The sequence below is a fragment of the Aspergillus flavus genome, chromosome 3 (assembly GCF_009017415.1).
Source record: "Aspergillus flavus chromosome 3, complete sequence".
Taxonomy (NCBI): Eukaryota; Fungi; Ascomycota; class Eurotiomycetes; order Eurotiales; family Aspergillaceae; genus Aspergillus; species Aspergillus flavus.
This window is the reverse complement of record NC_092407.1, coordinates 2,585,220-2,599,849: the sequence shown is the minus strand read 5'-3', so window position 1 is coordinate 2,599,849 and position 14,630 is coordinate 2,585,220. Positions and strand designations below refer to the sequence as shown.

Genomic DNA, 14,630 nt, shown 5'->3' with positions numbered 1-14,630 from the left:
AGTACTCAGAAAATTTAGTTTGATTACTTTATCGACATTGTGTCAAAGCGGTTCCCACCGTGGTCAGGTTTGCCCACAAAGAATACCCTAAAAGAATAATCTCACTATATACACACCACATCGATATACATACAAACGTATCCCTTAGAACAAGTCCCTGATGGCTCGTGATAATTCACCGTCATCTCCCAGAACTCCTGAAAGGCCTTCCCCCGTGTTTTGGATTTCTCCATCGGGTCCTACAAACCCGCCCATCCCGTCCTGCGCTGTGCTAGACGCAATGAAGTTGCCAAACCCTCCAACAGCCTCGAACAATGTTGTTAGCTCATGGCTCATCTGGAGCCCATTTAATGGACTATTTCCTAGTTCATTCATCCCATTCATAGGTCCATATACCGATAGATCTTCGATCGGATGGCCAGCCAAACCGGCCATGGCGACAGCCGCGGTAGAATGAGGGTCATTAGAATCAGACCCAAAGGGACGCACGAGCACGCCTAGCCTTTCACCAATTTTTCGAAGGCCTTTAATGGCCTTCCATAACCGTTTCGATACGTAAGATTTCGTGCTAAAGCCATTGACTAGATCGAGTGCCATGTAGAACTCGTCTCGGACCTGCCGGTTGAACTCCGTCGGCGCATGGCAGACGGCGAGAAAGAGGACAGCCAGAGCGGCAACAAGGAAATAGTTGAATGTAATCTGTTGAGTGCGGTAAATGTCGGAAGTTTGATTCAACCGTGTAAGCACTCGAACCGTATCTTTGGCTACATCCACCACAGTTTGGGCATGGCCCTTATCTTCGGAGATGCTAGCTGCTGAGTGAAGGACCGGTCGGTAGATAAGAATGCGAAGCTGGTTCATGCGCAAATATAACAGCACACGCAGTCGTCGAAGACCACGGTTCACTGGCTCACCATGCTTTGGTGACTGCACTGGGTAGAACTTCAGGGCTTCTGGAATGTGTTTGTACCACTGGAGAATTTGATAGTCCAGATAGCCGATTTCATCTCGACGTATGTCCGTTGTTCCCTCTGAGCCAAGCCCAGAGTACCAAATTTTTGAGCTGATGCGGTTATAAGAAATCATACACTTTAGGTACGGCAGCGATGCATCCTAAAAGCCTGTTAGCAACATGTAGCCTTAATGGGTCGGCTGTAAGCATATTCTACCGGTTCTGGTAAGTTCGGATCAATATCTTCATCTTGAATAACAAACGGTAGTCCAGTACCAAGGCTCCAGCGCCTGTCCAAGCTATAGATCGCCCAGAAGATCTTGATGATCTCTGGCCATTGATCTTCGTTAGGAAATGACTTCGCCAACGCATCTCGTCGATGCAGCCCTAGTTCAAGGCACATGCGAGCAGATAACCCGATGAGACGGTAGGCCATGGCATCATCGTCCGTGTGGAAATGGTAGGTTGCCTTATCATGAGATGTTAGGTATCAAAGGTCTGTGCGATGAATCATGATAACATACCACGATACCGAAGAGCTGAATGGTTCTAATGTCCAATGGCTCCCAAATCTTGGACTCAATGACAGGTTTCACACTGAGATAAAGACGTTGACCAAGCTCGCTCTGGCCACCTCCCTCAACGACCAGCGTTGTTGCAAGGATCATCTTTATAAGGTTTGTATTGTCGTCTTGGAGACCATCTGAGCCGGGCAGCGCTCTTTGTGCAAATCCAGTGCGGGTTGCAGCTTCCATAAATGTGTAGAGTAAGTTGATTTGTTGCGTCACCTTTTCGATTTCGAAGAGTGGATACATGATCCCAATCTCTTCTTCGTAGATTTGACATAATCGTATAGCATCCTCACGTTTGATGGCCCATATGGGATCTTTAGTAGGATGGATAGGAGGCGCGAATGGTGTAACATGGGGAGGTGAGCCAGCAGGTGTTGCATGAGCCGTAGTCAGGTCGTCAGTTATCACTTCTTCTGTCGGAGCGATGCCCATGTTTTGAAGGCTAGATCTTGCTACATTGAAATTGAAAGTCGAGCTTGTGGGGCCATGAAACCGGGGGTGTCTCAAACGTGGTTTTGCCAGCCCAGCATGCATAGGAGTAAACACAGGCTGCGATCCATCTCGCGAGAAGTTATCGAAGCTCGGCGATTCAATTGAAGATCTCTGCGAGCGGAGCTCATTTAGACTACTGAAAAGGCTATTGACCTGGTCTTGCAAAGTCGTAATCTGATCTTTCATAGACCGGAATTCACTATTCACGGTAGACATAGATTAGCCGTGGTAGGCGCAGAATAGAGGGTAGTTCGGCCAACATACTCCGAATCCTTAAAGTTATTGTTGCAGCAATTCGGGGCATATCGACCTATCAAGACATGATTAACCGCATGATACATGGGTGAGGACCGCTGCCCCTTGGGATGAACAAGGTGCGGCTGTTGTTCCGTCTACTAACATTCGAGGTTGAGGTGTCCACAGCGTTGACACGGTACCTGACCGTTACACTTAATCTTCCGTCGCTTGCATTCATTGCTGGAAGTACAGTACCAAGACTAGTCAGCTCCACTGCCGCAAGATATCACGAGACACCAACAGATATGGCATGTTCTCCAGAGGGGTTAGAATCGGACGATCCAGATCCGGGGTCATACCAGGCGATAGAGATATAACGATTCCGCTTCGTGCGCGTATGTGTTCCGTTGGTCTGTTCCGCTTTCCGCTTCGCACTATCACCCTCCACAGGGGCATCCTGGTCGCCAGATGCCGCTTTCGACGTCGTCGTATCTACCGGAGTGGTCTCCGAAGCCATCTTGACGGTCTTTTAGAGTGCGATGAGCCGGTATGGGAACGAACGATGGCAGCAGCCGGTGCGGAGAGATTCCTTTCGACATTCATTCAATTGGGTGCGCGGGGTTTCCGTTTTCCCCAGACCACACCAGCCCTGAATAGGCAAGGATTTGCGGGCCTCGGACAATTCCGTGAGATTCACTGATAAAAGTGGTAGAATCAATTTTACTTAAGAGATAGTAAATAGTGAATGTTGAATGCTAGCCGAAGTACTCTAGCTCGGTAGTCATTGCTTGCCAGTCACGTATTAGGAAAATAGACCCAGCCACTGCATCATTATGAGCTGCCAGGACTATTTGAAAAGCTTCCAGGTAGAGGTCAGGAACCATTGGTTTGTCCCATACATAACGGGACACATGCAGATGACACCTGACCTAGCGAATGTAGTAGAATGTGCTTCGAATCAACGCGCACTCGGATCCCTTTTCCTTTGGGGGGCTCCAACACTTTTTGTTACAAAACGGTCTCTTTAGCCAATTCCTATATGAACTAAACTTCGGAATCCGGAAGACAAAATTCCCCGATCGGCTGTCGCCCGAGTTAAGCTACGATCTTCAGGTACAGAGAGATCTTGAAACATCTCGCCAGACGAAACTTACAAAAGACGCCCATCTCTCCTGAATGAAGATCCAGCGATGTCTTTTCAACGGTAACCCACGAGCTTGGTACCGCCCTCTATCCGCCGTTGCACAATTCAATAATCCAAACAGGCGACATGCTCAATCTAGCACCCAAAACATTTCCTCCGTCGCAACTCCTTGCAGGTATCACCCTTTGAAAATCCTTGACGATGCTAGCATAGAGAATTTTCGCAAGGCGCATTTCATCCCCGAGCTTCCCATTGTCCTCCCACGCCGTCACTTCCGCGACCTACCTGCCTTCGGTCGCTGGTTCCAGTCTTCTCCATCCGAGCCCAACGTGTCCCGATTGAATACCGCATACCTTGAGCAGCATGGCGCAGACGCTCTTGTCCCACTAGAACTTACACAGCCATCGACCGAACCGGACAAGGATGATATCAGTTTCAGACAATTCCATGCACCGCTCAGCCTTTTTCTGGAATGGATGCGCACAGCCGAGGAACAGCCGCAGTCGATTCGACTGTATTTAGCACAATGCCAGCTATCCGATTTGCCACGGACGCTTCGTGGGGACTTTGCGACTCCCGAGCTTGTGTCCCAGGCGGGCAACGGCGATGTCTACGACACCAATGTGTGGATCGGTTATCCACCAACATACACACCCCTTCATCGTGATCCCAATCCGAACCTGTTCGTTCAGCTTGCTGGACGAAAAGTCGTGCGGTTAATTGCTCCCGACGATGGACAGGTGCTGTTCGCATCGGTTAGAAGCCAATTGGGGAGAAGTGGGAATCGTGAAGCTGCTGTGTTTCGAGGGTCAGAAATGATGCAGGGACGAGAGAGGACATTGCTGGAGAAGGAGGTTTGGGACGATGGTTTGGACACGGCCAGCTCGGAACGCAAGTATGTTGGGTACGAAGCACAGCTGGAGGCTGGGGATGGGATGTTCATTCCTAAAGGCTGGTGGCATAGCATTAAGGGGGTAGGGCATGGTGTCACTGCTTCGGTAGGTTCCCTTCTTTATTCATGTGTTGCATGTCATACGTCCTCTGACACACCATAGGTCAATTGGTGGTTTAGATAAATTCAAAGTAAATAGTCTTCATATAATACAATCAATTCTACCAACTAGAGAATCACTACACATGTAAATAGGTAGAGAAGTACAAGTTGGAGATATATCACAAGGCAACGTCAAACCACCAAAAACACCAACAAGCAAGTTCGAATGATCGTTCTAGAATCCTCCGTCAGTCCCACCGAACTCCCGCACCACCAAATCCACCGACACACACAATCTACCCACCTCCAGGAACAGGAAACCCAGCCTAGATAGAAGACATGCACAAATCCATTTTAACGCGCACAACATTACTAAATCTCATCCTAAACCCACTCCTGACAATCCCGACGCGCGCTTCAACCACAATCGCACCTACGGCAATCCTCTCACAAAGACTAGCCCGTACACCGATTGCCTACCCCCAGTGTCCCTCCAATCTGTATCAAGAAAAATCCTACTCTACAATGTCATCGTCCACCGAGCAAACCCCCCAACAACAACATCAACAACCCGAGAATGTCGCTACCGACTCCACCACCGAAAAGAAACCAGAGCAGTACCTCGCTCTTCCCGACGCCAGCAGCGCCGATCAGACACAGCAGCTTGATGTCAGCGGTGATGGGTCGACGGTGAAATTGGATCACTTGGGTCCGTTAGTGGTCAACCAGGATGGGACGTTATCCCGCATCGCGAACTGGGCGCAGATGACGGAGATTGAGAAGAAGAATACGTTGCGGGTGCTAGGAAAGAGAAACAAGCAACGGATGGAGGCACTGAAGGCTGCTCAGGGTGCGCAGGAAGATAGCAATTAGGCGCAGGGAGCTGTGAGAAGGTCGCTAGTTCTAAAAGAGTAGGGGTTATGGACTTATGCTTTTGGTGCCGGGGAACCATTCTCTGATTTATAGATTGATTGCTTATGTATAATAACTCAACACATTTTAGGTTTCACATACAGTTACAGGTTTAATGAGTTTTACGACGAGAGCTGCTCAGATATATTGATGTTACACCGTTCAATTCGTAATGCCGTACAGCTGGAGTTCCTAGACAACAGGCCACCCAAAAACAGAGGTGCATGTACACAGCCTTAGCCGAAAATCCAATCGGCAAACCTCGAGAATATATTGCTATGAGGATGCTTAGCCGTGCAAAGAAGCATAGCGGGGAGGGAAATACTTCAGAAAGTCTGGATAGCACATACCTCGCAGGCAACGGCACATGATTTCTTTCATACTCCTCAATTTCATCGAGTCCGGTCTTCAGATCAATTTCTTCAGGTTTTCGAATCTGGGTTTTGTGCCAAAGCTTCCACCCAAAGAAAATGATTGGGAATACCCCAATCATGGTGTATGAGAAGAAAAAGGTGGGAATATCCCATTTTCCAGGTAAAAAGACTTCATACCCACCCACAAACGCCATGACCACCGTACAGACCAGGGCCGCATATGCAACGTAAGGCTGACCGAGACTTTGATACGGGAGAGAACTGCGGGGAACGTTTTGCGTGATGAGCGCCTTCCTGAAGCGGGTATAGGAAAATGTAACGACAGAGAAATTAATCAATTGCGATGCAGTAACCTGATGCACGACTTAGCCGCTTGCCTCGAGGTAGTTTATGGGGTGACCTACCAGGTTGATAAACCAATTGAGCACAACCGATGCGCTGTTGGAGACTTGCAGGAAGGCAAGCAGCGCAATCAGCAGGACAAGGCCCACACAGTAGATGGGGACGCCATTCTTCGTGCATTTCCTGAAGATTCTCGGCGCTTTGTTGTCCAGCGCAAGTCCATACAGGCATCTGCTGGCGCAATAGACGTAGCTGTTTCCTGCACTGAAGGCGGCTCCGAGGACCATGGCATTGACAATATGCGGTAGAACCGGAATACCCAGTCTGTCCATCGCAATGACATAGGGTGATGCAGCCGCGCCAGGTAGGTCCTTTTCGAATGCATTGACCATGGTCGGGTCATTATAGGGGACCAAAATACCCACGCACAAGGCTCCTAGAACGAAGAATGACGTGAGTCGGTAGAAGACGCCATTGTATGCTTTCGGCAAGACCTTTCGTGGATTCTCCGTTTCTCCAGCGGCCATTGACACATAGTCGGGACCCGCAATGGTAAAACTCGCCTTGATCAAGCAAGCAAGAAATCCTAACCATCGCCCAAGGTCTCCCGTTTTGTAATACTCTGCAAATGAACCAGGCTCTTGCCAATAGCGAAACCCAAATCGGTCCTTTTGGGGATTGCCACCCAACATTGCAACAAATGTGAAAATTATCAGACCTATACTGAGTAAGACTTTTCCCAGAGCAAGCCAAAACTCGGCTTCACCGTAATAGTTTACGGCGAAGACATTCAGGAATCTATTTGATGGGTTAGAATCCAAGTTTCACGGGGCCGCCTCTAATCGCACGAGGAATGACGCACGCATAGAGCACAAGCACAATGACTATGATTGCAACTGTTGGTACCACATCGCTCCAGTAGTGGATGATCATACTACATGCGGTGATTTCGAATGGCACCTGCACAGCTTCGAAGACAAAGAAATTCCAGCCGGCTGCTACCCCAAAGGCTTCGTCGACATAGCGGCCAGCAAAGTGGATGAAAGGAGAGGAGACGGGAAGGTATACAACCATCTCAGCCAGACCTAAGAGTTCCTGTTTTTCAGTAAAAGCTACATAACTGAGGGCATAAAAGAGAGATCGCATTAGGGTAGACCAGCATGGCCGCAACGGAAAGATGGGAATGTGAAAACCGGTGGATTCTATGGACATGGGCACATGGGGACTTTTGGCGCTTATGGAGACCTATAGCCATCCACCGAGAGGACTGCATTGGGAGGAAAGTGCTGCTGGCGGCAATATCGAAGAAAGGCAAGGATTTCGGAGCTTTGGGGGGTGGGAGTTCGTACAAACAGTTATAGCTAAAATGACGGAGCACCTAAGAAAAGAGATGTATAAGACTCCACGGCCCCATATATAGAAGGAACAAAGGGGACTTGTATGGGAAAGAATATAGGGTCTGGGCTCTGTTTGTCTCTTCAAAAACCGCGCTGCATGTCATGATGGTTTCAGGATCTGTGGAGCGGTTTTTTTATGCTTTTGCTTTATATTCATTGGCGCTGCATCTCTTCCATTTGCAAACTGGAATCTCAAACGAGAAGTAATATTCGGTTCTTCGCTGCCCGTATAGACTCACCAATATTTAAGGTTCTTTGAGACACAGTAACCCCAATCGATGCAAGCCATGACGACAGGTAGAAGAGTACATCAGCAGGGTTATGAGGACTAACCATATTGTGAATGCCAGAAATAAACTGGCGGGACCACCATTAAGCAGACTTTGGCCAATCTGGACGTAAAGCGCTGTACCAATTGTGCCTCCGATACCGATCAACTGGATATGACGTGACTTAAGAAATCGATGCGTGCCATCTTTGGTAAGTGTGTTGAACCCGGCATCGAGTGACTCTTCACTGCGGTTCATCGCGGGGTTCTTTTCAGGGATATCCATTGAAACGCCCATCCGCCTCGTCAGCTTGTCCGCCGATAAAGAGGAAAGTTCTCCATAGTGGAGGGAAGTTGCGACAGGCCCCTGGGCACGCTCAGGATCTGAATTGGAATTGACCATAGCCAATTACTACTGGCCCTCAGGGTTGTCAATGTTTAAGTGGGGTTGCAATGTTAAAGATGGGATAGGTTGTATATAAGGAGAACTGAAGAGAAAATAGGGAGACGCAAAAAAAACCAGGCGGTTAAAGAAGCAGGCGTGAGTGAGAAATTTTGCAAACTAGCTGAGCCGGGCAAATGATCATGGTATCACCGTAGTATCATACCCGACTTTTGTGGGAATGAGAAAAAAAAGAAAAGAAAAAAGAAAAAAAAAAAAGAAGGAACAAAAAACCAATAAGATCCAGACGTGCAGTAGTGAGTATGAAAGGTTCTCGTGAGCAAATCACCGTTCGGCGAAAATACGGTAGAAGCTCACCTACCGGGGGGATCCCCACAAGAGCGGACAGATGCGCACCATCCGAGGTTAATGGGATTCTAGGGAGCAAGCGCACACTCTCTTTTCTGATCTACTCCGTAGGTGGCTGAATCATCAGCCCTTGCGTCAGTCCCTGGAATCATGATCATGGTTTCGTGGTCGCCCATCTTTCGAGTAACACAAAGAGGATAAAGGAATCCATACAGGGGATCCTCTCCCAATGTCCCATGGGGGAGGAGGGGCAGTCATGGAAGTGTCTACGGAGTAAAATCAGATTCCAATGTGGAAATTATGTCCCACCGTGACGGACTAACTTAAACCATATTAGGTATGTTGGAATGCAACCCGCGTGGGGCGCATTACTGGAGGGGCACATCTCAACGTCTCACTCCCTGCTTGTCAGTCAATGTACAATGTACATGCCCGTTTGATAGATCTAGCGGGGGTATTAGCTAGTCTTACTTATAAAGTTACCCTAGAGATGAATCTTCGTCGTTGTTTGGGAAGAAATTCTGCAAGATAAAGGGAATTGATCAGGCTACGCTCTAACAATTAACTAAGAGAAGAGGCTCCACTTGGCTTGCAATTATGGATTCTTCCGGTAGCGTCTTCTAAATCATGGATTCACATGCTACTGTATCGTGAATTGAAAACTTCCTTTACCTACAGTTGACATTTGTTGGTGGATTCCCTTGCCAAGCAAAAAATGAAGAGCAGACAAGTGCTCATAGTTGTGTTAGGGTTACTAGGTAGTAATTTAAGGAATCTTGGGACAATTGAACACCATACCGCTATAAGTACTACCCGTAAATTGTAATACTGTAGTATGAATTGGCCTTCGACTATGAAAGGTACAGCCTAATTATTTAGATATCCTTGGGTTGAGCCATAGAGCAGTATGAATGACTCTTCGGCAGTCCTTAATCAGTGAATTAGCTATTACATTTTACCCGGATATTTCAAGCCTCAAACCTTTGAAACAAATGCTTCGGCCCTCATTCCTCTGGGACTCGCGGTTGTTCCACATCCATCCGCGATTGCCTTGGTTCCCGTCCCTCGCCCTGCCTTGGTGGTTTCTGACCCAGCTCGGTTGGCGGGAAGAAGCAATCGTTATCTTCAAAATAAAGATAATGCGACATATCACGCTCGATAGTGCTCGCTCCACAGGATCCCCTGGTGTTTTCGGGAGGGCTTTGGCTTTGCGGGCTCCCTTGAGGTTCTTGCAGTGAAGAAGACATTCTCAGCGTACCAATCTTCACCGTAGAGCAGGTTTGATTAGATAGTAGCTGCAAATAGGGTTGTTGAAAGTATTTTAGATCTTGGGAGTGATCAGAAGAGTTAGCTTAGAGCCAGTCTTTTACTTATATGGTTTGACGGGCAGGGGTTGGTGGCGGTTGACGTCAGTTGGACCACGCGACAGTTCCAGTGACCAGTGACTTTTCTTAAAAATAAAAATAAATTAAATCCAAAAAGCTTTGAACGTGCATATCGAGATGAAATCAATCTATTGCCGAACTCTACTTTGAAAACTGATCCATAACAGTACAAACCCTTATTGTCAGCCAATCACATCGCAATTCTATCTTGAACATAATTCGAATTGAATCACGGTCAGACCCACGGTTGGCTTGGTCTTTGCGTCGAATTACTACCCCCCCGCCGAACAGCCCCGCGTTTTGTGTCGGTCCGAATTCTAACGACTTTCCGACACCGAAAAACATATAACAGCTTCTGATCCATTCTTGATCCACATTGAAAGATACGAATTTGTCTTGAAAACTGTATCAATATGTCTGAACGCTTCGCGCCCAAGGTACCTGTTCAACTCGAAGACCCCAAGGATGATCCGATCACCGTGGAGGAATTGTCAAAGTGCGACGGTACGTTTTCTCTCCCAGTCGAGGCCGAGTACGCCAATGTTTATCTACACTCTCGCCGGGATACCAAGCTGACGGAGGACAATCTCACCACTAGGTACGGATCCCAACCGTCCGACTTGGGTAGCCATCAAGGGTATCGTTTTCGACGTATCCAAAAACCCAGCTTATGGCCCGAATGGTTCGTATCGTGGTAGGTTATCTCCGTCCCTCCAGCAGTCAGGATCTACTCTGACAAGTTGCAGTCTTTGCAGGAAAGGATTCTTCCCGAGCCCTGGCCTGCTCATCTCTGAAACCGGAGGACTGTAGACCTAAGTGGGACGATCTCGAAGATAAGGAAAAGACGGTTTTAGATGAGTGGTTCACGTTCTTCAGCAAAAGGTATAATATTGTTGGAAAGGTGAAAGACGCTACAAACTATTGATATCAAGGGCAAGCGAGGAGGTCGCAAGCGGGTGATGCGGAATCAGTTATCGTTACACCTTGGAATAAGTACTATACCCATGGGATTTGAGCTATTTTCATTTCAGATGTTTATGGAGCATCACAGATGCTTTCCGCTTCTTTCAAGGTAAACCATGTCTAAAACTGAAGCACGAGTAATTATAAATCAAATGTTGTGTACAATATTAGCCAGATATAACTTTTGAACCCCCAGCTACGCCTTTCCCTTCCGAGTCCTCCGCTGCATTCTTTTCTTTGCGATGATACGATTGCGTTTGGCGATCTTGTTCTGCTCTTCCGTATCTGCTCCACCCTGCCCTTGATCGCCGTTGCTCTCGGAGCGCTTTCGTTTATTGCCCTTCGGTGGTGTTTTGTTCTGGGAGCCGCCATTCTTAGAAGAGTCCTCATTTTTCTGACCTCCTTTCTTGAAATTGCGCATCTTTTCTTGTTGCTCTTGGCGGCGTTTGACAACATTCGCGTTCTCAAGAGCGAATTCAACAATGAGTCGTTTCTTCTTGTCCTTAGCATCTTCGGAGCCGGTTGCGGGGGCTTCGACGGCATGGCAGTTGAGCCACCTGAGTCCCATCAACGCATGCCGGTGGGTGAAATACTCGACGAAACCATAACCCCGGCTTCTTCCGGCGCCACTGTTCTCCTCGACCTTACTTCCATCCCGTCCTTCGAAAACGATCTTGGCTTGTCTCACAACCCCAAGACCTTTCTTCTTTCTGAGCTGCTCGGCTTCCTTCATCTCTTCCGAAGCACGCTGTAGCTCATCCCTGGACAAGGGCTGGCGCAAGCCAGCCGAGACATCCTGGGCGAAACCAACAACGGCTTGTCGAGCGAGTTGCTTTAGATCCTTCGATGTGACATGGCGGGGCACGTTTCGAACGGACAGTCGCGTCAAACTAAGATGAAGCGTTGGGTTCTTCTTGATAAAACTTTGTCGCTGTTTAAAGCTATCCTCTCTCATTTTAATCTCAGATGGTGAGAGCTTCTTGTACAGAGGGGAGTCTGAGGGGATAGTTCCCTCAGACAGGAGATACAGACGACGCTTGTCAGTATCACGAACAAGGCGCCGTGAGACACCTTCCTCTGCGAGTTGCGTAGCTCGTGACTTACTCACAGCACGGGAAACCTGCAGCACCCGGCCGTCCAAGGTATAACGCCCAGTTGGATCGGCGTTCTCGTTCTGAAGGACGGAATGTTTGAATGCAATGGAGCCCTTCTTGGCCTTTTCCTTCTCTGGGGCAATAGTATCTTGTTGTTTTGGAGCGTCACGCACACACGCCGCTGCATCCTCAACCTTCCAGAAGCAAACGAAGCCTGTACCACGAGGGCGTTCGGTTTCCGGGTCGACAACGATACGTGCATAACGCAAGGGTCCGAACTGAGTAAAATGTTCGTAGAGCGTCTCATCTGTACAGGTGAATGGTAGGTTCCGAATAAAGACGGTGGCGGCCGTCCTTTCATCCTCTTTCTCTTCCTCTTCCTCCTCTTCCTCCTCTTCCTCCTCTTCGTCTTCATCTTCGTCACTCTGAGCGATTTCATCCATATCTTCATCTTCGGGGAGGTCTCCATCATCATCAACACCTGATTCGGCCTCGGCGTCATCTGCCATCTCAGCGTCGCTTGACTCTTCTTCCTCTCCATTTCCCTGCTCTTGGCTATCCTGCTGTATATTCTCCCAGACAGCCTTGTCCACGGCCCAATCAACAGCCAAAGTTCTCCCATCCACCTCCTTTCCATTGACAGCTTCCAGTGCCTTCTCGGCGTTCTTCTTTCCTCTCAGTACCACAAAACCAAATCCTGCAAGTTTGTTCCCCTTCTTTGGGAGATTAACATATTTAATTTTCCCGAAACTTCTGAAGTGGACCGCAAGGTCATCTGGTTCCTTGATACTCCAAGGCAAGTTGCGAACAATCAGTTTGGGCGGCTGAGTGGCAGCTCTCTCTTGCTCTCTCTGTTTTTTAGCCTCAAGCGCTGCGGATGATGGTACACTCTTCCCCGCATTCTCATCGACTGTACGGTGACGAGGCTGGGCGTAGTCGACTTTAATCTTTTTCCCATCGAAAACGGATCCATTAAATTCGTCCAGAGCGGCTTTCGCATCGTCAACATCAGCAAACGTCACAAAACCATATCCCTTAGACTGCTTTGTCTCGGAATCATTGACGACCAAAGCGTGTTTGATAACGTAGGACTGCGAAAAATATTCCACCAACTTCTCGGTCGTCACAGAGGCGGGCAGAGATCGAACGAACAAAGTTCTTCTAGGCTTGTCGGAGACCGATTCTTCCTGGACTGTGTCATTTTTCGCAGTATCCATAGCAGCTTCCACCTCCTCAGAATTCCCTCTACCTTCCGGGAGGGTTTTATGGCTAGTTTCGTCCCTTACAGCCATCACTGCAATCTGGATTGCTTTTCTCTTTTTTCTGTTCTTTGCATCAAAATCAGCGGCAGAAAATTCCCAGTGATGGTTTTGAAGATAAAAGTGGGTCTAGGCGGTGAAGAGAGCTCGGCTCAACTGCGATTAGATAGTGATTGGGTTGATGACTACGACTAGTAGTACCTACCGCTTTTGAAGTCCCGCCTTTGATCAGTCCGAAAGTCATGGTCAATGAGTACGGCGAAAGTACGGGGGTAGACTCTCCTTCAAATGTAGAAGGAAGTGCTACGCCCAGATCTGAGGCTTCTGCATCCAGACGAACACCAGCAGGGCTGGTGCCTTCAAAAATCCAGCAGCCAAAGCCGCAGGCCCTCCCAAGCAGAAGCACCCCTTCAGCTATCCTTGTTTCGACGAGACAAAAGGGCAACCCAATATTGAATCATATCAAACTTCTGCCCTGGGAATATGCCGATATCCCGGCTGATTACGTGGTTGGGGCGACTACTTGTGCTCTCTTCCTATCATTGAAATATCACCGCTTACATCCTGAATACATCTATTCTCGAATCCGACTCCTCGCAGGGAAGTATCTGCTTCGTATTCTCTTGATTATGGTAGACATCCCAAACCATGAAGACAGTTTAAAGGAGCTATCCAAGACCTCAATCATCAACAACCTCACCCTGACCCTTTGTTGGTCCGCTCCTGAAGCTGCGCACTATTTAGAATTATTCAAGTCCTCCGAAAACTCCCAACCGACTGCAATCCGCACCCAGCAAGCGCAGTCGTATAAGGAGTCACTTGTTGAGTTTGTAACGGCTCCCAGAAGCATAAATAAGTCCGATGCGGCGAGTCTCATCTCCACATTTGGAAGTCTGCAAAATGCTATCAACGCGCAGCCAGAACAGATCAGCGCTGTACCCGGCTGGGGTGAGAAGAAAGTTCGGCAGTGGTGTAATGCGGTGAGAGAAGACTTTAGGGTGGAGGCATCGAAGAAAATAGCGGCACCTGCAAAAGACTTAAATAGTCAAAAGAACAACGAACCTACGAGTCGAAACACCGAAATGTCAACTTCAATGAATGCACATGATGAGGATGAAGAGGCAATACTAGCAGCAGAATCAGAAGTCGCGCATGTGGTGTCTCAGGGCAGCCTCGTTGAACGTGTCCATCCGGACAAAGCTGCTCAGCAGGAAGGAATGAGTGATGGTATATTGGCAGCTTTGGCAAAACTTAGAGAAAGCAGTGGATAAATAGATTCGCTTCCAATACACAAAAGTCGAGCTCCCTACGCTGTGTGCACCTAGATGAATGCCTTCGCATCAAGTGATTCAATTTCGAGTATAATAAGCGACCTAGGTGATGGATACTGTGGCGTTCCCGAGGACTGGATAACAGCATTCGTGGCCCATTGCTAAGCGGAGAGTTCAAAGGATGCCGGGTGGATGAGACGCCACATAACAAAGCAGCTTTGAA

The 14,630-nt window shown here is 48.3% G+C and overlaps 7 protein-coding genes across 7 annotated transcripts; 4 read left to right on the top strand and 3 right to left on the bottom strand.

The window, feature by feature from the left end:
* Positions 1-144: 144 nt before the first annotated feature.
* On the bottom strand, positions 145-2,770 carry F9C07_2230973 (fungal-specific transcription factor domain-containing protein; the record flags this gene model as incomplete). The annotated part of the gene is made up of 5 exons (XM_071509874.1): positions 145-1,113; positions 1,170-1,421; positions 1,477-2,215; positions 2,281-2,408; positions 2,555-2,770. 5 exons carry the CDS (start codon positions 2,768-2,770, stop codon positions 145-147), a joined length of 2,304 nt encoding a protein of 767 aa, XP_071365064.1.
* A 421-nt stretch (positions 2,771-3,191) lies between these two features.
* Positions 3,192-4,602, top strand: F9C07_1425097 (uncharacterized protein). The gene is made up of 2 exons (XM_071508086.1): positions 3,192-4,395; positions 4,453-4,602. Exons 1-2 carry the CDS (start codon positions 3,430-3,432, stop codon positions 4,471-4,473), a joined length of 987 nt encoding a protein of 328 aa, XP_071365063.1. The 5' UTR covers positions 3,192-3,429; the 3' UTR covers positions 4,474-4,602.
* Positions 4,603-4,730: 128 nt separating this feature from the next.
* F9C07_2230971 (uncharacterized protein) lies at positions 4,731-5,264 on the top strand (the record flags this gene model as incomplete). The annotated part of the gene is made up of 1 exon (XM_041290985.2): positions 4,731-5,264. One exon carries the CDS (start codon positions 4,731-4,733, stop codon positions 5,262-5,264), a length of 534 nt encoding a protein of 177 aa, XP_041144708.2.
* Positions 5,265-5,451: 187 nt separating this feature from the next.
* Positions 5,452-8,203, bottom strand: F9C07_2151245 (general amino acid permease AGP2). Its single transcript, XM_071509233.1, has 6 exons — positions 7,750-8,203; positions 7,369-7,397; positions 6,882-7,104; positions 6,082-6,817; positions 5,654-6,030; positions 5,452-5,579 (listed from the first exon to the last, which is right to left on the bottom strand). The coding sequence occupies exons 1-6, from the start codon at positions 8,085-8,087 to the stop codon at positions 5,540-5,542; spliced, it is 1,743 nt and encodes a 580-aa protein (XP_071365062.1). The 5' UTR covers positions 8,088-8,203; the 3' UTR covers positions 5,452-5,539.
* A 2,030-nt stretch (positions 8,204-10,233) lies between these two features.
* On the top strand, positions 10,234-10,745 carry F9C07_5107 (putative progesterone binding protein; the record flags this gene model as incomplete). The annotated part of the gene is made up of 3 exons (XM_071511307.1): positions 10,234-10,324; positions 10,419-10,514; positions 10,567-10,745. The coding sequence occupies 3 exons, from the start codon at positions 10,234-10,236 to the stop codon at positions 10,743-10,745; spliced, it is 366 nt and encodes a 121-aa protein (XP_071365061.1).
* Positions 10,746-10,979: 234 nt separating this feature from the next.
* Positions 10,980-13,169, bottom strand: F9C07_5106 (putative ribosome biogenesis; the record flags this gene model as incomplete). Its single annotated transcript, XM_041285357.1, has 1 exon — positions 10,980-13,169. The coding sequence occupies one exon, from the start codon at positions 13,167-13,169 to the stop codon at positions 10,980-10,982; it is 2,190 nt and encodes a 729-aa protein (XP_041144705.1).
* Positions 13,170-13,378: 209 nt separating this feature from the next.
* Positions 13,379-14,407, top strand: F9C07_5105 (putative mating-type switch/DNA repair protein Swi10/Rad10; the record flags this gene model as incomplete). Its single annotated transcript, XM_041285361.1, has 1 exon — positions 13,379-14,407. One exon carries the CDS (start codon positions 13,379-13,381, stop codon positions 14,405-14,407), a length of 1,029 nt encoding a protein of 342 aa, XP_041144704.1.
* Positions 14,408-14,630: the final 223 nt, after the last annotated feature.